The sequence below is a fragment of the Staurois parvus genome, unplaced genomic scaffold (assembly GCF_062004578.1).
Source record: "Staurois parvus isolate SC_StPar_1 unplaced genomic scaffold, SC_StPar_1.0 ptg000136l, whole genome shotgun sequence".
NCBI classification, from domain to species: Eukaryota; Metazoa; Chordata; class Amphibia; order Anura; family Ranidae; genus Staurois; species Staurois parvus.
This window is the reverse complement of record NW_028317932.1, coordinates 13,703,019-13,726,311: the sequence shown is the minus strand read 5'-3', so window position 1 is coordinate 13,726,311 and position 23,293 is coordinate 13,703,019. Positions and strand designations below refer to the sequence as shown.

At 43.6% G+C, this 23,293-nt stretch overlaps 1 protein-coding gene across 1 annotated transcript in view; it reads right to left on the bottom strand.

Moving 5' to 3' along the window:
- The window catches only part of STK31 (serine/threonine kinase 31), a 267,629-nt gene that overhangs the window by 225,207 nt on the left and 19,129 nt on the right, over window positions 1-23,293 (bottom strand). Inside the window, exons 3-5 of the mRNA XM_089673219.1 lie at window positions 19,050-19,148; window positions 17,555-17,629; window positions 3,103-3,252 (exon numbers count right to left, since the gene is read on the bottom strand). Coding sequence (XP_089529345.1) covers window positions 3,103-3,252; window positions 17,555-17,629; window positions 19,050-19,148 — 324 coding nt within the window. The remainder of the gene's footprint in view (window positions 1-3,102; window positions 3,253-17,554; window positions 17,630-19,049; window positions 19,149-23,293) is intronic.

Genomic DNA, 23,293 nt, shown 5'->3' with positions numbered 1-23,293 from the left:
CAGAGCACCTTCTTCCATACATTTGCTGTGTCCCCCACATGGCTTCTCGCAAACTGCAAACGGGACTTCTTATGGCTTTCTTTCAACAATAGCTTTCTTCTTACCACTCTTCCATAAAGGCCAGATTTGTGGAGCACACAACTTAATAGTTGTCCTGTGGACAGATTCTCCCACCTGAGCTGAGGATTTCTGCAGCTCCTCCAGAGTTAAAATGGGCCTCTTGGCTGCTTCTCTGATTAATGCTCTCCTTAGCCAGCCTGTCAATTTAGGTGGATGGCCATGTCTTGGTAGGTTCGCCGTTGTGCCATACTCTTTCCATTTTCACATAATGGATTGAACAGTGCTCCATGAGATATTTTTTATTTATAATCTAACCCTGCTTTAAACTTTTCCACAACTTTATCCCTGACCTGTCTGGTGTGTTCCCTGGCCTTCATGATGCTGTTTGTTCACTAATGTTCTCTAACAAACCTCTCAGAGCTTCACAGAACCGCTGTATTTATACTGAGATTAAATTACACACAGGTGGACTCTATTTACTAATTAGGTGACTTCTGAAGGCAGAGTAAAAAAGGGCGGAATACAAATGCACACCACACTTTTCAGATATTTGTAAAAACAATTTGAAAACCATTTATCATTTTCCTTCCACTTCACAATTATGCGCCACTTTGTGTTGGTCTATCACATCAAATTCCAATACATTTAAATTTTTGGTTGTAACATGACAAAATGTGGAAAATTTCAAGGGGTATGAATACTTTTTCAAGGCACTGTAAGTATTGAACACGTCACCATTTTTCTCAGTAAATGGTTATCTAAAAGGTGCTATTGACATGAAATTTTCCCCACGTCAGTAACAACCCATGCAATCCACACATACAAAGAAACCAAAACAAATAAGTTCAGAAATTAAGTTATATGTAACAAAATTGAATGACACACAAAAGTATCGAACACGCTAACTGAAATGTATTCAATACTTTGAACAAAAGCCTTTGTTGGTAATGACAGATTCAAAGATGCCTCCTGTATGGAGAAACTAGTTGCATACTTTGCTTAGCTGTGATTTTGTCCCATTCTTCCACAGTCTTCAAATCTTGACGATTCCGTAGGCCTCCTTTATGAACTCTGATATTTAGTTCTTTCCATAGATTTTCTATTGGATACAAGTCAGGTGATTGGCTGGGCCATTTTAGCAGCTTTATTTTCCTTTTAAAACCAATTGAGTTTCCTTGGCTTTGTGTTTGGGATCATTAACTATCATCATCCTGGTAGACAGAAGCAACATTTTTATCAAGAATGTCTTGGTACATTTTTCCACTCATCCTTCTTTCAACGTCAAAGTTTGCCAGTACCGAATGCTGAAACAGTCCCACACCACAATGTTCCCACCTCCAAACTTCACTGTTGGTATGGTGTTTATGGGGTTATGTGCAGTGCCATTTGACCTCCAAACATGGTGTGTATTATGGCATTCAAAGAGTTCAATTTTGGTCTCATCTGACCAGACTATATTCTCCCAGTATTTCATAGGCTTGTCTAAATGTTATGCAGCAAACTTTAAACGCGCTTCAACATGATTTTTCTTCAGCAATGGAGTATTGAGTGGTGAGCATGCATTCAGGCCATGGTGGTTGAGTTTCCCCTGTGTAATTCCATTTCATTACACATAACTTAACGTGTTCAATACTCATTTAACCACTGTATATGCGGCCTCTCAGGATTAAGGCCTTCCTGCCAAAAGGCCGCATATATGAGTTAAATTGATTGTAAACGTTGGATGTATCTTTTAAACAAACTTGACATACTTATCTGCTCTATGTACTGGTTTTGCACAGAACAGCCCTGATTCTGCTCTTCTGGGCTCCCCCCTGCGCTTCTGGTGACTCCTGCCTTCAAAGTGCCCTTATAGCAAGCCACAAAGTAAAGTATAGAGTGCCCCTAAAGCAAGGTAAACTTCTGCCTTTAGGGCCAGTTCACACACAAGCAGTCTAGTGTGGTTTTTTTCTGCATCAAAAACGCATTGATAGTAGGATACATGGTTTCAGTGTTGGAAAGCTGGTTGGTCTTTGCTGGACAAGGAGTCTGTACTGAGGGCAGAGAAGGAAGGTTAGGGGAGATCTCAATCTTGAGGAATATGGGTGGGGGAACTTTTGGTGTTCAAAAAAGTCCCTGACCCTTTCCAAAAAATGCACCGGGTGAAAATATACAGATTTGAACATGTCCCATAGGAAAATGGACTGTACTATGTCTCTGCAAAAGGCTGCAGAAAACGCTTAGGTGTGAGCCTAGGTTTAATGCTTGTGAACTTGCTTTGTGAAGAATCCCACACATTTACTTACGTGAATTCTGTGAAACGTATTCACTATGTCCGTGGGTAGGCATTGCTGTCTCACACATTTCACACAGCCTGCCTTCTTAACTACAAAGATGCAGAGGTGAGGAGTTTTATGAAGCAAAGTCAGTACAGGAGTCATTGCTTGCAAACAGCAAGGTACCATGGGTTATGTAGTGATTAGAAATCAGAAGTAAACAGAGAAGAAGCTGCAAAACATGCAAGAAATCTAAGACGTTGTAGAATGATTGCCAGCAGACAGACAGCATTCATGAAAGATTTTCCAAGTAAGCTTATACTGGATTGTCAAAGATAACTTGTTTGCATTGCTAATAGAATGTTGATGTTCTAAAATGAAAACAGATGCTGTGACTATGGATCTTATTTTACTTCAAATTGTTATACTACTTGCTATAAAATTCATAATTACAATCATGCACATCAACGTTTATCAATGGATTTGGAGTTCAGAGTCAGATGTGTTTGTATTGACAGCAATACAGGAAAATCTATATTAGACTTCATTTACCACTTGTGGTTGAGAGGCAATAAAAATGCGCGGTTGAAAACTACACAATCAAGTCAATGGGGAAGTGCCTCCAAGGACCCGCAACTGCTTGCAATGCACGTGGTTGTAGCAGGTTTGTCAGTAAAAAAGGGGTTAAAACAGGCATAATCTTTCCTTTTCTTGGCCAAAGAAAGAAGAAAATATATATATTGTAAACAGACAACTATTAAAAGATTCTCATATACTACTAGCTCACCTGCTCAACATCAGAAGAGGTATGAAGCTGAAGTCCCCAGAGTCTAAATTTCTGTGCCACAGGTGGCATCTGCAAATTTTCTGGTAGTTCAACAATGTTGGATCGGTTTAAAATTTCTGAATTTCCATAGTCAATATAAGTGACAGCACACTAGACGCAAAAAAACAAAAAAAACAGTACATTATTAAAATTACCACTAAAAAGTACACAGAAAAACAAATTAATGTGGACCTTAAACATAAAAAAGGCAGATCTTATAGGGGTATCTAAAGATGTTACCGGACCTAAACAGTACCATGAAAAACATTCTTGCTAGGAAAAAAAAAAAAAAAAAAAAAAAACAGGATTTTTGTTACGGTAAAATCCCTTTCTCAGAGTTCATTGAAGGACAGAGCCACCTACAGCAGGACACTAGGCTCAAAAAACACACAGCAATGCCTTTCGGCAGTCCTAGCATAAATAGAACCCCCTCTCTGCAATAGGCAGGCCAGATAGTCACAAAGCAGTGTAAGAAACTACAAACTCAGACAGTGGGATGTCCATCAAAAAACTCGAGAGAATGGGATTTTACGGTAAAAAAAAAAAATTGTGTTTTTATTAGTTTAGTTTATATTCATTGACAGACACAGCTCTCCTCTACTCTGACCATGGGGACATCCCAAAGCAGTACCTCATTGTGGGGTGGGCGAACCAAAAAGCAAGAACAATCAGACAAGCATGCCAACCACTCAAACAACCCCTGAAGGAACAAACAAGGAACCATAAATAGCAACCAGCAAAACCTTACAGACAAAAACAAGCAACAGAAGATGCCAACACAACAACTTTGTAAAATTTTACAAAGGTGTGCAGAGACGACCAGGCAGCCACCTTGCAGGCCTGAGACACTGATGATGGTAGAACACCCAAAGGGCACTAAACATTCTGGTGGATGTGCCATGACAGAGAAATGAGAAACCTGGCCTTAACGGTACTCCAGGCAAGTGTTTATTCAACGCCCTTTAAGAGAAAGGATAAAACCAAACCACCAAGGAGGAGTGAGGAAAGGACCTCCAGAACCTTGCACCAGGCGATATAAGCCCTCCAAGAGAGACAATTTTCCAAGAGGCAGACTTGCATGGCTTCCAACATGTGGGAATCACCAAACCGGACAACCCCCCCAACTCTCAAAACCTGGCTTCTACAGCCATGCTGCTAAAGCCCAAAGACAGTAAAGCAAGGTAGTTGACTTAACCTTGAGACAGGCTGATCTCCCCCCCCCCCCCCCCAAAAGGGGAGGGGGCTGGGCAATCGCCAGGGGGTTCGCCCACAACCAGTCGCACCACAGGTGACTGGGTCAGTCTGGAGCCCCACAAATTGACCAGAATCCCTTTGACCTCTACCCTGCTCAACAGGTGAGGGAGCAGCTGGAGAGGAGACATAAATGAGGCGATACTGCAGCCACCAGCGCATCAATTGCTTCCGCCAGGTGGACCCTCACTCTCAACACAAACCTCAGTACTTTACTATTGAGGTGAGACGCCAAAAGATTAACGTCCGGGCCCCTTGGCATAGGTATATCTGATAGGAAACATTCAAGTGCAGGGACCACTCCCCCTGATCCCGTGTCTGATGACAGGTATCATCTGCCTGGGCATGCGCTCGGCGGAAAGAGTCGAAACGGAGGTAATCTGCCTGATAATTCTCCGCCCTGGAAATGCTTTGCATAATGTGCATAAATGTGCTGTCAAACCACCAAATAATGTTTGATGCCTGCAGTGTCACCCTAGTGGTTGACACAGGCTACCGTGGTGGCATTGTCTGACTGGATCCTGACTGGGAAACCCTGAAAAAAGGTCCGTCCAGAGCTCCAGATTCAACCTGATCACCCGCAGCTCCAGGACATTGATAGGTAGCCAAACCTCCTCTGGTGTCCAGCGACTCTGTGCTGATCTCAGACCCAGAACTCTTCCCCAGCCAGATAGGTTGGTATCCGTCGTGACTACCATCCAGTGGAAGGACTTCCTGGTCCTGAAGGGAGGGAGACTGAGGTCACAAGAGGAGGGAGGCTTTCATCAATCAGTCCAGCTGAAGCTGTCTGTCCAGGGAAAAGGGAGATCTGTGCCTGAGTGACAGGATTTCCCTCTGCAGAACCCTCATCTAAAATGCACATATGGGACTGCCTCGAATGTAGACCCATAAGGTGACAATATGTGACAATACGCAGAGGTGACAATATGTGGGATAAAAGCCAAGGGACCACAGTCTGAAGCTTCGGGAGCTCAACCGCCAGAAGGAACATCTCGGCAGCTGCAGTCTAGTATAAGGCCCAGATACTCCAGTCACTAGGTCGGGTTCACGTCAGACATCTTGAGGTTCAAGACACAACTAAAGTTCTTCAGGGAGTACAACGTGATCTTCCCGTTGTCTGACCGTGCGGAATAAGTCACTGCTTGCAGGAGCAAGTTGTCCAAGAAACCAATCATGGCAATATCCCATTGTCTCAGTAATGCAAGGACTGGGGCTAACCCCTTGCTGAATACCCAAGGAGTAGAGGCAAGACCGAAAGGGAGCACCACACATTGACAATGTACATCCCCAACCACAAAGTGCAGAAGTCCAGGTGTCCAGAACAGATGAGAACGTGTATATACGCTCCTTGAGGTCTGTGGATATAAGGAAAACACCCTGATAAAGTCCATCTTAAACTTCTGAACCTGCACAAAGCAATTCAGGGCCTTAAGATACAGTATTTACAGTATTGGTTGGACCCTTGCTTTCTTTAGAATCGTAAATATGCTGGAAGTAAAACTCATGAAAATTCTCTGCATCCAAAACAGAACAGCATGCCCCAGAGAAGCAGATCTTGCACTACTCCGTAAGATCTCAAAACCGAGACAGGGAGAGAGGAAGAGTGGAGAAAAGTCAGTCTGGTGAATAGGAAGAAGCCTCTCTCATAGCCTGATAGCAGGTGGCAAACCCACCGAATGGGAGGAAAGGTAATCCATAGGTCTGAGAACAAAGGAAGAAGGCCTCCCACTCTTGTCTGAGGAAAGAAAAGAAAACATAAGCAGAGAGAGGGGAGGACCCTACTAGCATTACAGCTCCTCGCCTGTCCAAGATTGTGGGATAAGGGTATTCTTCAGAGGGGCAACAAAAGGCTACTCGCCCTGTAAGGGCGATCCTGCCAAATGCTAGCTTCAGGTAGACAAAAAAAAAAAAACATCCAGTACCCAGACACTGGAGATAGGTGTAGCACCCATGGCGGGGGTTTGAGAGTCCTCCCTGGGAGTCTAGGTGACAAGTTCAACCTAGAGATAGGAGGATCCAAGACAGGCAGAATGTCCTTTCTAAAAGGGCTCAAAGGGATAACGTGCCAAAAAAATGGGAAAGGATCACCAAGGGCCGCTGTAGCTCCACAGGAATGTAAACAGAGTGGCTGCACGCAGAGATGCAGCACGTAAGCACCAGCATTCATTCGTGCACAGCAATAGCAGCAGGGGAGACGTCTTCGCTTTAGAGGATTTATTACACAGTTACATAGTTAGTCTCAATGAAAAAAAGACAAAAGTCCATCCAGTTCAACCACAGGAAAAAAAAAAAAAAAAGTTAAAATCATATACCCACAGTTGATCCATAGGAAGACAAAAAACCCAGCAAAGCATGATCCAATTTGCTCCTGCTGGGAAAAAAATTCCTTCCTGATCCCCCGAGAGGCAATCGGATATTCCCTGGATCAACTTTACCTCTAAATATTAGTATCCAGTTATATTCTGTGTATCTAAGAAACAATCCAGGCCTTTTTTGAAGCAATCCACTGAGCTGGCCAGGACCAACTCTTGAGGGAGTCTATTCCACATTTTCACAGTGAAGATACCTTTCCGTGTTTGGAGATTAAATTTATTTTCCTCCAGACGTTAAGAGTGCCCCCTTGTCCTCTGTGATGACCTCAGGGTGAAAAGCTCTACACCAAGTTCACTATATGAACCACTGATGTATTTATACATGTTGATCATATCCCCCCTTATCTCCTCTTCTCAAGACAGAATAAATTCAGTTCCTCTAATCTTTCCTCACAGCTGAGCTCCTCCATGCCTCGTATCAGTTTGGATGCTCTTCTCTGTACTTTCTCCAGTTTCCCAATGTTCTTTTTGTGAATTGGTGCCCAAAACTGAACTGCATATTCCAGATGAGGTATTACTAATGATTTGTGGCTTGCGGCTTCTGGGTGCACAGGGAAAGCATGACCTGCAAAGGCAGAAATGGACTCATTCAGCCGAGGAGAAAGGACTGGGTGAGGGACACATCTTATTTGCCCTTGCACCCACACCACCTCGGCTTGAGAAAATAAACACAAGGACGGCCAGCAGCACATCTGGGTAGGGGGAGGGGAGTACCGAAAGACCCCACAACCACCATTGGGTGTCTAGGGGAAGTGGGACAGACACCACCTGGAACAAAGAAGACCACTGGAAGAATAGGGTGCCCAGGGTCACTGTCCCTGACAAATGAGGGAAGACCCACACAAAGAGGCCCCACAGTATCTGTAGCAATCCCTGAAGGCTGTGGGATTAAGACACAAGACCCTGTCCATTGCACAGCATACTCAACACACATCAAATCCATTCCAGGAACACAGATTGAAAGCTAAAAAAGTGAAAGAGCTAGCCTAGATTAGATCCTGCAAGTCCCACATATGCTTTCAGGTAGCAGTCTCAGCTGGCTGAGCCACTTCTTCGGTGTGGATGCTCTCAGCACTTGCGGCCACATGGAAGCATCCAGGAAAACCGCAGTCAGTGAGGAAAGAGTTGCACTGGGTGAGAAATCATAAATCCACTCCTGCACATCCACAGTGCTGCCTAGTCAGAGCAAGGGGCACCGTTGCGACAACTCCGCTCCCAAGCTCGAACAGAGCACAGCCAGAAGGAACAGCAGAGAAGGGCAAAACTCCCTAAGTAAAGATGGTGGGCGCAACAGCCAGCCCCAGTAGGTCACAAGCTGTGGCTCGCAGGCTCTGAAGCAGAAAGGCATCCCTGACAAGGGAGAAGGGGGCCCCCGGGCACCCGCATATACTGTGTAGCAAAATTACCTGGTGCTGAAACGAGACCTGCTCAGAGCCTCAACCGCCTAAGTACCGCACTTCCAGGGAAGGGAGGCAGTCCCATGTGTTAGAGAAGCAAGGCACAATCAGAAAAAAACATCTGGCCTAGACCAGGAGTTCGCATACGTGTTTAGAGACACAAACAAGACTACCATGGGGTTCAAATCCCCAGCAATGTAAAAGCCACAGTGCGAAGCAAGGTCACGCATGCTATACTGGGTCCCCCAAGCTACTCCCTGCTCACAGGGGTATACACACAAGCACACTGAACATTGGTCATGTGTCCCCTGTGAGGAACACTCACAAGGCTGCCCTTCAACCACCGGGCGGTCAAAGTTGACCCAGCAAATCGCTAAAAGTCTGTGTGCTCACTGGCCAGGCTGGGGTGACTAATGGATCTATATTATCCAGCCTGTCGCCCAGCCCAGCTGTTGATTGAAGATCTCTGCAGGAAGATACTAGGTCCTTACTCCTGAAACACAGCTAGAAATAACTGGCTTGCCTATAGCACAGAAGGGGTTTTATACAATCTAGGAATGCTCATAGGCAGTTATTGTGTTCTTTTCTAAATAATCAAAAAAGTGCGCTGTCCCTTTAAAATTATATGAAGCATATGCAAATCACCAAGCACAAAACAGAAGTGATAATATAAACTAACAAACAGAAAACAAATTATAACATTTGCAGCCTTTACAATCAACTCAAAAAGTTCATGTGATTCATAAGGGCTCATGTACACTGCAACTGCTAAACTGACGATCGGGAGCTGTTCAGAGTTTTTTTTCAGCAGCCCCTGAACTCTCCCTAATGTTTTCCTATGTGTATGTACACATAGTCGTTTACAGGCAGTTGAGTTTACAGTCGTTTTTTTGAACGTACCAAACTTGCGTTCAGGAGTAGATTTTACCTGCGTTTCAAACGGAAAACACGTGTAAACGTTTGTAAACGTGGTTAACCGCGTTTGCATTTAGAAGCGTTTTTTTTTTTAACGGTTCCATATCCAGATGCTGTCCAGAGCCTTTTTTTCATCATCAGAAATGCATGCAAAGCGTTTTCCATGTATTCAAATGGACCCGGTACACCAGCGAAGTCAGTTCCAGGTTTCGCATGAAGGAAAAAATAGTACAACGTGCTGCATTATTCTCATGATGGGATCCATAGTGAATACAACCAGAAAAGACAGCAAATCTCAATACATATTGCTCGCCCTGCTTCTGCTCTCTCCATTTCTCTCAAAATGTCTGAAATAGTTATTTACTATTTTTCAGTGCATTTTGGGCATTTGGGGTCTCCCGAGGTTATAGTTTAAAAACACTTCTAAAACGCAAACGCGCATAAACGCGGTAAGCAAACACAGTTTAACTGACGTTTTTTAACCTATTTTTTCCAGCAGTTTCCAAAACGACCCATGTACATGAGTCCTAAGACCCACATGCTTAATGCTGATAAACTTCCACTTCAAAGAAGTGCTCCAGTTCTCATGAAGTGTTCCTTAGAGGGAAAGAAATGGCCTCTTACCGGATGAAAATTATCTCAGATAATAGAGATCAAACAGCGCTCAAAACACGATCAAGGGATGGCATTCTCACTAGCATCCTTCTCAATAGTGCCATCTCACCAGTAGAATAAACTTATCTGGATATCACTGATTAAGCAGGCATATGTAAGGTGCAAATAGGGAGAAGCTTCAAAAATAGTTTTATTTTTATAAAAGTATTCCACTTACAAACATGCAGGAATGAACAGCTTGGCATACACACACAAAAAAAAAAAAAAAGGGGCCAGGGCATCAGCCATCTAGCCGGTGCGCGATGACGTCACACCAAGACTCCACCCAATGCATTTCCCCACAATTGGCATCCTCTGGGACTGGAGGACCTGCTTAATGAGTGATATCTGGATCAGTTTATTCTACTGGTGAGATTGCACCATTGAAGAGGATGCTAGGGAGAGTGCCATCCCTTGTTTTGAGCGCTGCTTGATCTCCATCATCTGAGATCATTTTCATTCTGTAAGAGGCCATTTCTTTCCCTCTGAGGAGCATCTTGTAAGCACTTCTTTGAAGTTTATCAACACTGAGCACTTTCTTTTCCACATGGGTCTTATATGAATCACAAACTTATGCTGATTGTAAAGGCTGCAAATGTTGTAATTTATGTGTTTTCTCTGTTAATTTATATAATCACTTCTGATTTGCATATGCTTCATATAATTTTAAAAGGGACAACACACTTCTTTTTATTACTTAGTGCATTCAGTATTTTTACAGTTGCAGCAGTCCCGTATCTTGCATTGTATTCTTTTTTGGTAGGCTGTGCCCAGATATTCACTATTATTTTTCTATATTCAGTGTTTGTGTGGTCGAGTGCAGGAATTTATTTATTACTGCGTTCTTTTCTGCCTAGTGTCCTACTCCTGTAGGTGGCGCTATGAACCCAATGGTCAAAGAAAATAAGAGCTGTGTCCGTCAACGAACAAAAGAGAAATGGTGTGCTTTTAGTGCCTAAATAGAACTATACCTTAAGTATCATAACTACAGTGCATCCTTAAAGTATTCAGACCCACTTCACTTTTTCAATTTTATTTTGCAGTCTGACACTATAGTGGTTTAACCGCCTCCCCCCCGTCATATAGGGAAATGATGGGCGCAAGGCGGTTCTCTCGTTCTGGGAGGACGTCAAGCGACGTCCTCCCACTCTAACCGCACATGCACGCCCCTGGGTGCATGCAGCACGGCGATTAGAGGTGTGCTGTGTCCCTGGGACACAGCGGATCACCGATCCGCAGAAAAAGACGATCACTTCGGCTCAGTCCCGTGATCAGCTGTGTCCAATCACAGCTGATCGCATGTAAATAAGAAAATGCTGGTTATCGGCATTTCTCTGCTCACAAGCTGTCACTCTGACAGCTTGTGAGGAGAGGAGAGCTGGTTATCGGCATTACTCAGAGGGAACATCTACACTGATCATCAGTGTCCTGATGATCAGTGTAGCCCCATCAATGCCACCTGTCATTGCCCATCAATGCCACATATCAGTGCCTACCAGTGCACATCAATGCCACAGTGCCCATCTGAGCTGCCTTTCAGTGCCAGCTATCAGTATCAGTCAGTGCCATCGATTGAGTGATGCCAATCAGTGCCGCCTATCAGTGCCCGTCAGTGCCACCTATCAGTGTCATATATGCTGCCTGTCAATGCCCACCAGTGATGTCTGTCAATGCTCTCCAGTGCCTCATCAGTGCCGCCTATCAGTGCCCATTACTGCAGCCTTCGTAGCACACATCAGTGAAGGAGAAAAATTACTCACAAAATTTTATAACAGAAACTAAGAAAAAAAACGTTTTTTTTTTTCAAAATGTTCTGTTTTTGGTTAGTTTATAAAAAAATAAAAAACACAGTGTTGATTAAATACCACCAAAATAAAGCTCTGTCTCAAAAAAATGATAAAAATTTTATATGGGTACAGTGTTGCATGACCACGCAATTGTCGAAGTGCGACAGCGCTGAAAGGTGAAAATTGGCCTGGGCAGGAAGGGGGTGAAAGTGCCCAGTAGGCAAGTGGTTAAAGTCATATTTTCTCATTAATCTACACTCAGTACCCTATAATTACAAAGTGAAAACATAATTTTAGAAATGTTTGCAAATGTATGAAGAAGGAAAAACCTAAATAACACATTGACATAAGGATTCAGACCCTTTACAACAACACTTGAAATTTAGCTCAGGTGCCTCCCATTTCTCTTGATCATTGCTGAAATGTTTCTATACCTTGATTGGAGTGTGTGGTAAATTAAAATGATTGATTATTTGGAAAGACACACACCTCCCTATAAAAGGCCTAACAGCTGACAATGCATACTGTATCAGAGAAAAATACATGAGCTCAAAAGGAACTGCCTGTAGAGCTCAGAGACATGATTACTGCAAGACACAGATCTGAGGAAAAAATACAAAACAATTCAGCTGCACTTAAGGCTGCCAGAAGCACAGTAGCCTTAATAATTCTCAAATGGAAGAATACAGGCAGAACCAGGACTCTTCCAAGAGCTGGTCTCCCAGCAAACTGAGTAATCAGGAGAGAAGGGCCTTAGTAAGAGAGGTGACCAAGAACCCGATGGTCACTCTGACTGAGCTCCAGAGATCCTGTGTGGAGATGGGACAAAAGTTCCAGAAGGACAATCACTGCAGCCTTCCACCGATCTGGGCTTTATGGCAGAGTGGCTAGACCAAAGCCTCTCCTCCTTGCAAAACACATGTATGCCTGCTTAGAGCACCTGAAGGACTCTTAGACTGTGAGGAACAAAATTCTCTGGTCTGATAAAACCAAGATCGAACTCTCTGGCCTCAATTCTAAATGTTTTTCCTGGAGGAAAGCAGACACCGCTCATCACTTGCCCAATACCATCCCAAAAATTAAGCATAGTGGTGGCAGCATCATGCAGTGGGGTGTTTTTGTTCATCAAAAGGGACTGGGAGACTGCTCAGGGTTGAAGGAAAGTTTAATGACGCATAGTACAGATACCCTAAATGAAAACCTGTCCCAAAGCGCTCACGACCTCAGACTGGGCAGAAGGTTCACCTTGCAACATGACAATGATCGTAACCACACAGCCAAGACAACACAGTGGCTTAGGGACAACTCTGTAAATGCCCTACAGTGGCCCAGCCAGAGCCCTAATTGAACCCTATTGCACATCTCTGTACAGACCTGTAAATAGGTGTCCTACAGTCCCCATCCAATCTGACTGAGCTTGAGAGGATTTGCAAAGAAAAATGGCAGAAAAACCTTCAACCCAGGGGTGCAAAGCTTGTCGCGTCATACTCAAACAATCTTGAGGCTGTAATTGCTGCTAAAGGTGCTTCTACAAAATACTGAGTAAAGGGTCTGAATACTCAAGTACATGTGATAATTCAGTTTTTTCTTTTTGATAAATTCACACATTTCAAAAATCTGTTTTCACTTTGTCATTATCAGGTAGAATAAAATAGAACTGCAGGCAAAAAAATGTTTTCCCATTTTGGATAGAGCAAGGGAGGGTTATGACCTCTGTCAATTCTTTTTTTCTCCATCTGTGTCCCATTATGGTGATTTCCCTTCACTTCATGTCCCATAACCAAACAGGAAGTGACATAAAATCCCTGCAAATTAGGGAAATTTCTTGGGGACCCCCAGGTCATCAGAACTATTGTCCCCATTGGACAATTTCCCCTCTATTACTTTTCTGGGGACAACCCATAATTTGGGATTTTCTTTTGCTTTCAATTTCAATGAAATTGGTAAACAGGAAAAATAAGAGTGGGGGCACAGACAGCAATAAAAAACAACAAGTATTCTAATCCCTCTCAACTCTATCCAAAACAAAAAGAAAAAAAGGTTTTACTTAAGTTATACTTTAAATTAATTTTTTCATTCTCTTTTTTTAACTGTATCAGACTGCAACATAACAAAACTGAAGAAGTGAAGGGGGTCTGAATACTTTATGAATGCATTCTACTATATAACTGCTGTGTGAGATCACCTAAGTCTAGGTTCACACCTATACAGTTTGCATTAGATGCATTTCTGCATTGCGTCTTTTATGCGTTTTTGTGGGGGGGGTTTTCCTCCATTTTATTTTTCTTGTTGCTAGGCGGATTTTAAACGCAAAACGCATAAAAAAACACAGCAAAAATGCAATACATGCTTTCTGTAGCATTCCCATTGAAGTCTATAGAACCAAAAAACGCAAAGTTTTGCGTTCAAAAAAGTCCCTGACCCTTTCCAAAAAATGCACTGAGTGAAAAAGATGTGAACTTGTCCCATAGGAAATCGTGTTAAATGGACTGTACAGCGTTTCTGCAAAATGCTGCAGAAAACAAGTGTGAACCTAGAGTAAAGCACGGTCCACTGAATGTTAAACTAAAGAGATTTGATGTTACTACTGTGCTGCTCATTGATTTTGCTGGAGAGAAGTACCCAAGGACCTACAGTACAATGCCAACATTTCCCTGCTATTACTTGAAAAGACAAGCCAAAGGAAGCCTATATTTGATGCTGCCAACTGGTCCTTTGCCCTCTAATTTTATTTTTATGGACACAGCTTCCACTGATCAGGGTCCTCAAGTAAAACCCTACATACACTGGTAAGAAGAAAAAAAAGACACCAAACGCTTACACTGGAAGTTATATTTCTAAACAGATCTCCAAGCAAAATACCAAACACAGTTGAATTTTATTTCTTGTTTTAACTGTCACAGGACTTGTAATTCTGTAAGAATCCTGGGCACAGCTAGGAAAGTGACATGCTTTCCTGGTGTAGCAAAGCAGCTCTTTATGTCATTTACGTTAAAGCAATAGTATACCAGTGTTGCCAACCGTCCATATACTGTAATGTAGTTTGTAAAAACACAGGCACTTTTCTCCTGTCCATAAACAGGAGAAAATTGCCAATAAAAATCCCTTCGTTGGTGACTCTGACTTGGGGGAGGATCTTCTAAGGGGTCACTCTGGGGGAGGATCTTCTAAGGGCCACAAATCCCAGTCTTGCTCACATTTCCTCATGCGGTTTTCACTTTTTAATTGTAAAGCCAGGCAGATTATTTATTATCAGTATTGTTAAAGTGATGGTAAAAGCTATTTTATTATTTTTTTTTTAATAACAAAAAACAGGTTTATACATACCTATTCTATACAATGGAAATGCACAGTCTTACCCGAACCTCCTCTTCTCAGGACCCCCCGCTGCTGCTCCTGGCTCCTACCCTCTGGCTTCCTAGAGGGGCCCTCGTACAGGCTTGTTTTTGAGCCCCGCTTCTTGCATCATACACAAGGTAAAGTAAGAGGTGGAGTTTCAGGTTTGAAACATAGTGGAGTTGATAGCTGGAGAAAGTCCCTTCACCTTTGAAACCCAGCTTTCAAACAGCCAAGCTGTTAAAGCCAGCAAATGTAAAGCAGGGTGGAAGATAGGACTTTGAGAGAGAAGCGAGTCAGTGACTAAACCAACAAGATCTGCAAACCAAGCCCAGCGCAGCAAATTAATGGCATGCCTTTCCGCTCTATCCTTTGCTATAACTGGGGAAGGAGCTTCAGAGGAGGAAAGGCATACAGTTGGTATAGAAAAGAATCACCCCATTTAAAATAATCATATTTTGTTCCTTTGCAGCCTGTAATGAAGACAGAAAATTTTTTGTTTTATCAAGCTGTATTTACTCTTGCAACGTACACATCCAAGTGAGAGATATAACACCAACATGTCAGAAAAAAAAAAATAAAAAATCAGAAACCGAATCATTGAGCTGGAAAAAGTATTGCACCCTCCTAAAAATTACTTGTAAACTCAAATCAGGTGTAGCTAATCAGCTTCTCAGCCCGACTCACCACGGTAGAAAGGGATCTTCAGGATAAGGTAAACAATCTAGAAAAATCGCTCACGGCGGAACAATTTGCGCATCACAGGCCTGCCCAAGAAGTATTCTCCCTCCATGCTGATTCAACATATGTGCTATTCCGGAGCACCTATGCCTGCGACACCCCTGTACATTGAAAGAGCCCATCGTATTGGCCTGCCGTCTGATTCTCGCACTAAACTTAAGCCGGTGATTGTATGCTATCTGAACTACGCTGAGAAACAGGCCATCCTTCAGCAATTCCAGTGCACGCATGCTTTATCTGTAGACTGGCACCAATTGCTCTAGTTTGTGGACTACTCGAAGGTTATGCGACAATGTATGGCCTTCTCTACGATCTGCTCCACTCTATCACAGGCAGGTTAAATTCACCCTGGCTTATCCCGCTGTTCTTCATATCCAGCCGCCTCAACAATATCCCTGAAGCAGCCATAGACCAAAGTCCTTCTTCTGCACTGTCTTCCTACTCCCCCCCAAGGGGAAATTCCACACCCTTCCAGAATCAACAGAGTCCCCAAAAGCCACCACATAAATGGGTGCACTTTGGTCGGGCCGAAGACCGCTATGTTACTTGCTGACCTGCTTCATAGGATAATGTAATGGCTTTCCTTGTTTTCATGTGCCTTCTCAGGGACCGGATTTAATTTGTCATATAATGGCTAACGTTTGGTTCTCGTCTGTCTTGTTTCATGCCTCCTCTGTGGCGATAAGCCCTGCACACCTGTCCCCATGGATGGGCAAAGAGGGTCCTCAGGTTTCTTTTTTCCCCCCTCTTACCATTCCCCCTCTCTCCTCCACCTACACTCCCTTCCCCCTTCCCTCTCAACCCCCCATTTGATTTCATGGGCCATACAAGTTCTGGAGCCCTGTCATATCCTGGGTGGTGACTTCAACGCAGTTATACACGATGATATTGACCGAAACAGAGATCATCCCACACAACGTCATGGACAATGCATCAGCCAATGGACCCATTGTCCCAGCCACAAACCTGGGAAATTTTCAGTTGAGCCTAGGTGTAAAGAGATTTACATATGACGTGCCCCAGCGGTTACATATCTGTTGATTGACCTTCTGATACAGAGATCTAGCCTCTGGCAGCGAAGATAACCGGCTTGCTAGTTATACACTCCTGGAATGTGAACTGCAGACAAGGTTGGGACATGAAATCCCATCAGAGTATGTGAGATGCCTCCAGAGTCACTACTGAGATCTTGGTGCCACCCTAGTGATTGACATAAGCCATGGCTGTGGCGTTGCTCTAGGCTGACATCCATAGTGATGATCCATCAACAGAGGGGAAGAAAGGACTTCACGGACAGCAGGAGGGAAAAGCAAAGCCACTAGGACATCAACTCCTTTATCATGTGAGACAAGCAGTCTCTGATCACAGGACTAGGTTGTCCAGATAGTCCACAATCAATACCCTGAAAAGTCACAGGACAGCTAGCACCAAAGCCTTGGTGAAGATTTGTGGCACCGATGCCAGTCCAAAAGGAAGGGCCAAGCAGTGGTCATGAAAGTCTCCCATCACAAAATGAAGAAAACATTTATGGTTGCAGCTAATGGAGACATGGAGGTAGGTGTCCTTGATGCCGATTGAAGCAAGCTAGAAAGTCCCCTTGGTGTAGAAAAGCTACCACTGAGTGTACCAACTACATGCAAAACTTGCACGATTTCACAAAGACTTTAGATCCAGAACTGAGCGAATACCATACTTCTCTGCAACTTTGAATAGAAGACCATTAACCTTTCTGAGGGTAGTTTCAGGGTTATCACCTCGACCCAGTAACCCTTAAACCACTGAGTGCATGTCGGCTGGATGCTAAGGAAAATGATGCAAGTTGGAGGGAAGGAACCAATCCAAAGGAAGGACTGGAACTCTATTTTATAGCCAGAGGAGACCGCATCTAAAAACACATTTGTCCGAGATGAGGAATAACCAGTGGCCCGCAAACAGAAGACATCCCCCCACCTTTGCTTACCTGTTCATCATCAACAACATGCTGCAACTTACATCTATACCAACACTTGTCTGCTGAGAACATTCCACCATAAACCTAGAAATAAAATACGTCAGTAAATGAACTGTCCATTAACATTCAAGAAGCATAATGCTAGGTAGAGAGAATTAACCTGCAAAATCATTACTTATGCACCATAATATTTAAACCATTTAACAGTTTTCTGTTACATTTTATACAGAAATATACAGTAGATAAGTGCCAAAGTACCTGGAAGGTTTGAGAGAGATAGACATTCATAACACAAGCATATATAGGAACCAGTAATAACATTTAGGGTGGGGGGCGTGGCTTGAACAGCGATGTGAGTGGACATGCAGATTAGAGCTCTCCTATCCCATCCTCAACTCCTCATCCTACATTGGGACCCATCCCAATCACCAGGATAGATTGTGCAGCCTCATTCTTCTGACTCACTCGGGCATCTTGGTGACAGTCATTCTTGTTCTGGACTCATGACAAAGAACAGAGAGGAAGGGTTGGCAGCCAACCGCTCTACTAGAAATGGTGCCAGACCTCAGCTGCAGCGCTCAGTCAAGGATAAGCTGCGAGACACATGTGCTACCTGCTTCCTCTGTCTCTAATTCACCAGCCTGGGAGGAAGATTCAGCCATGTGGACTATCCCTGAGGGCGCAGTAAGTAACCCTGCTCCGGACTCTGACTCCATCCCTGCTGGTGACACAGAACCGATATTAAAAGATATTATGTGAGCAATTGTCACCGGTAATAGCTCTCTTACTAATCTAACTCAGGGACTCAGAGGCATGAGGGAGGATATTTCTTTAATCAAACAAGATTTACGCAACTTTAAAGAAAAGGTTACTGCAGTGGAAGACAGAATACGTGTGCTGGGGCATTCAGTTCAGCCCTTGCTGCAATCTAATAAATCTACAGCGCAGAAGTTAGCTAGTCATGACTTCCGTTTGGAGGACTTGTAAAATCGTTCACGCCAGAATAATGTTAGAATGGTGGGACTGACTGAAAGCACAGAGGGTAAGAATCCAGTGGACTTCGAGGAAACTGGCTTAAAACTACATTTGGGGCCAAAACTTTTACCCCCTTTATTTGCTGTAGAGAGGGCGCACAGAGTTCCGGCTAGACCACTGCCAGCGGGAGCACCTCCTAAAACCTCTCTCATACGGATGCGGAACGTTACCAGGTCACTAGAAGAATTTACAAGATGCCTGAAATTCCTTTGTAAAATAAAATTTTGGACCTAGCTCCTGCAAATTATGGGTCTGCATACCCTCTCAAGGAAAACATGAAATATTTGCTTCCAAAGCCATCAGTTTAAAATTTATGATCCAACTCCAACTTTTTTGAGGAACACAGGTTACCTGGGATTTAACCAACACTGGACAAACCATAACATACACACAGCTAAATCATGCAATCAAGTTAACATTACTTAAAAACATACTAAGCATTACATGAATACTCATGTATCGATCATACCTTGTCAAGATTGGGGATTCCAAACACAGGACTCATGGCAGGGCAAACTGTGGCCAAAGATTCACTGATCTTTGAAATCTCATGAACTCTGTTAAAAGACTAAGTAAACAATGTAAATTTTCATAATTTGTTCTTTGTGAAAAGTAGCAGTTTCTTAAAGTAACCAAGTCAAAATCTGAATTATATGGTCTACCAACCCTGGGTTTAACCTTTTTTCTGCCGGAGCCATTTTTTTTCTATTTTTCATACACATGATATAAGTGCACATTTTAAACCTAAAAGGCATATACACTATATTGCCAAAAGTAATGGGACACCTGCCTTTACATGCACATGCACTGTAATGGCATCCCAGTTTTGTTCCACAGGGTTTAATATTGAGTTGGCCCACCCTTTGCAGCTGGAACAGGAACATAACTTTGGGAGGTCCTTCATAGCTTTGGGTTTGCATTTATTACGTGGCTACAAATGTTATATTTAGACCAAGTGCGCGCTAATAATGTACTGTCTCTAGTGTTTGGTCTGCACAGGGGCACTAGGCAGGGCTGCCTCCTTTCTCCAGTGCTTTTTATTCTAGCCTTGAAACTCCTTGCTATCCAGGTACATGCCTACACCTCCATCCAGGGACTGACAGTGAGACATTAAGAGGAGAAAATCTCCATGTAAGCAGACAATATCCTTTTTGTATTTTGGGGATGCCACCTCTTTCTTGCAAACTACACAGACCATTATTCACTCCTTTGGGGGCTAAGTATTAGAATTAACTGAGAGAAATCACTTTTAATTTCCCCTTACCCCATATATGCTACTTGTGTTGTATCCTTTATCAAGGGCGGTTTGGCACGTCGCAACTTTTTTGGTATATTACTGGGCAGCAGTCCTGGTTACTGTGAGGTGGCGGTTTGCCTGGCCACATGATAATGCTGCTGTTGCTTTGGAATCTGCACTGCTGGGTTGCTTATTCGGTACTATTACATGCCTTACTCTAACACAGCCATTCCTGCGCCCATGCACAAGACTCCTCGTTTGGAGGCAGGCTAGAGCAAAATATAGGCTTCACAACTCCCTTTCTCTGTACACTCCTCTGGGGAAACCCAAATCTTCCTCACCTGCATATGATTCCAGATCCCCAATTTTGGGCTAGATATGGTATCAAAATGATACATTATAAATAATACACAATTTCTAGAGCGACTAGCCCTTATGTCTGACCCCGTTGAACGATTTGTTGTGTGGTCACTTTGACTAAACCACTCTCTTCCTTATATTGTACCTTGCTTTCTGTAGACACACCTAATATGACCTCCCTCCAACAAATGGCATGATGATATTCCGTCACTGAGTAAGATTGGGATGAATGCCTGCACCATTATCTGGCTCAAAAGGATAGCAGCTAGGGACAAATTTGCCCAAAATAAAGTACTTGCATCATTTGTATTCCAAGCATGACTGCAGCTACATGCCACAGGTGTGGAGTGGATGTTTATAAGCTTTTCATGTCTTTTGGACGGGTCTTATTCCAAACCTATTGGAGGGAGGTGGTTCAAACTCGCAGTACAGTGGGAGGCCTTATCCTAGCTATAGAGGAGAGGTTATGGATAGTCTCAAGGCTTCCCGCTACCAAAAGCATTGTTTTTATACTGCCCTCTAATGCATGGAAAGAAATCACTTAGATGTAAAAAAAAAAAAAAAAAAAAATATGAATATACACACACACACACACACACACACACACACACACACACACACACACACACATAAAACACCGTATTTTCCGGCGTATAAGGCGACTGGGTGTATAAGACGACCCCCTAATTTTCCAGTTAAAACATAGGTTTTGGGCTATACTTGTCGAATAAGACTACCCCCCTTCTGAGGCAACACCATTTAACCCCTAGCCCACAGGGCACTTATACCCACTTCCCCCCCAAGCCAATTTTCAGCGCTGTCACACTTTGAATGACAATTGCACGGTCATGCAACACTGTACCCATATGAAATAGGTGGCACTGATGAGGAGGCACTGGTAGGTGGCACTGATGGGCATTGACAGGCATCACTGATGGGCACTGAAAGGCAGCACTGACTGGCACTGATGGGTGACACTGAAAGGCAGCTCAGATGGGCATTGATATGTGGCATTGATGTGGCACTGATGGACACTGACAGCTGGCACTGCTGGGGCTACACTGATCATCAGGGAACACTGATCATCAGTGCCCTGATGATCAGTGTACATGTCCCCTCCGCGGAAAGCCGATTACCGGCTCTCCTCTCCTCTCGAGCTGTCAGCGTGACAGCTCAAGAGGAGAGAAATGCTGATAACCGGCATTTCCCTGTTTACATGTGATCAGCTGTGATTGGACACAGCTGATCACATGACCGAGCCGACATCGTCGGCTCTGTGATCGGTGATCACTGTGTCCGAGGGACACAGCGCATCGCCGCGCATGCGCGGAGAATGGGAGGACGTCATATATATGAGCCAATCACGGCAATTGATGTATTCTATTACTGAACACAGAGCCTGCTCGGATTGGCTGTTTCAGAGAGGCGGGCTGATGTCACAACTTCAGCCAATCCGAGCAGGCTCTGTATTCATTAATAGAATACATCGCTTGCCATGATTGGCTCAGCGCGGTACACTGTATGTAGCTGAAGCTACCATACAGTATTACCGCACATCCAGCTTTCTATACCCGGCGTATAAGATGACCCCCAATTGTTGGGGTATGTTTTTAAGTAAAAAAAAGTCGTCTTATACGCCGGAAAATACGGTACACGTACACACGCACAAAAAAGTATTTAGTCAGCCACCAATTGTGCAAGTTCTCCCACTTAAAAAGATGAGAGAGGCCTGTATTTGGCATCATAGGTAGACCTCAACTATGAGAGACAAAATGAGAACAAAAATCCAGACAGACAATCACATTGGCTGATTTGGATAGAATTTGCAAATTATGGTGGAAAATAAGTATTTGGTCAATATCAAAAGTTCATCTCAATACTTTGACCTCTGTCATTGCCAACAAAGGATATATAACAAACGTTTCTTGTAAGTCTTCACAAGGCTGGCACACACTGTTGCTGGTATGTTGGCCCATACCTCCATGCAGATCTCCTCTAGAGCAGTGATGTTTTGGGGCTGTCGCTGGGCAACACGGACTTTCAACTCCCTCCAAAGGTTTTCTATGGGGTTGAGATCTGGAGACTGGCTAGGCCACTCCAGGACCTTGAAATGCTTTTTACGAAGCCACTCCTTCGTTGCCCGGGCGGTATGTTTGGGATCAGCCACATTTCAGTTTCAATGCCCTTGCTGATGGAAGGAGGTTTGCACTCAAAATCTCATGATACATGGCCCCATTCATTCTGTCCTGTACATGGATCAGTCGTCCTGGTCCCTTTGCGGAGAAACAGTCTCAAAGCATGATGTTGCCACCCCCATGCTTCACAGTAGGTATGGTGTTGATGCAACTCCGCATTCTCTCTCCTCCAAACACGACTGTAGCAAACTGGCTCATCAGAGATGGACGCAGAGTTCCCCTTTTTTCTATTAGAAGTATTCCTCAATCCTTTATTCTCCTTCCCCCCTCCCTTCCTGAGAGGCACAGTGACAGATGGTGTGTGCTGGTTATGGGTCAACCGCAGGTTAAGGCATCCTTAGTTCGGTGCCAAGCAGTCTGCGAAAGTGTAGCCTTCCTCACTTAAGTCATGATAAGGCCAGTGTTCCTCAGAGAATTGGGAAGCTCTGACCCAAGAACCTGTGTAGGCTCACACATCATAAAACAGATAAGGCAGCTTCCCCCAGGAATTGAAAGATTGTAACCTCATAAAACCTAACAGTTAAAGGTGACAGAATGAAATGAACATTCCTCAAGTCAGGTTTTCCCCTATGTTTCATATCATGGATTATGACAGATGTTGGTTCTAATTCAGAGTTCGCCTGACTGACCCCTCCCTAAACAGCGTATTGGTCAGATACTCAGAGCCATTCCCCCTGCTGGGGGACTTTTAAAAACTCAGGTAACAGGCCTAAAGAGTTAAGCTGAAGAGATCTCCTAATTTTAACATCAGGAGATCAAAGACCCTTTCTGCTCTGCAACTTGGATCTGCTTACCTTAAGGCTGAACATGGCAAGTAACTTAACCTTTTAAACTTCTCCCTGTTATCGCTTTGCTGTGCTGGCTGTTTCCTATTTTTCTATATATAAATATATATCTAGTTACATTTTCTTTGTAAATATT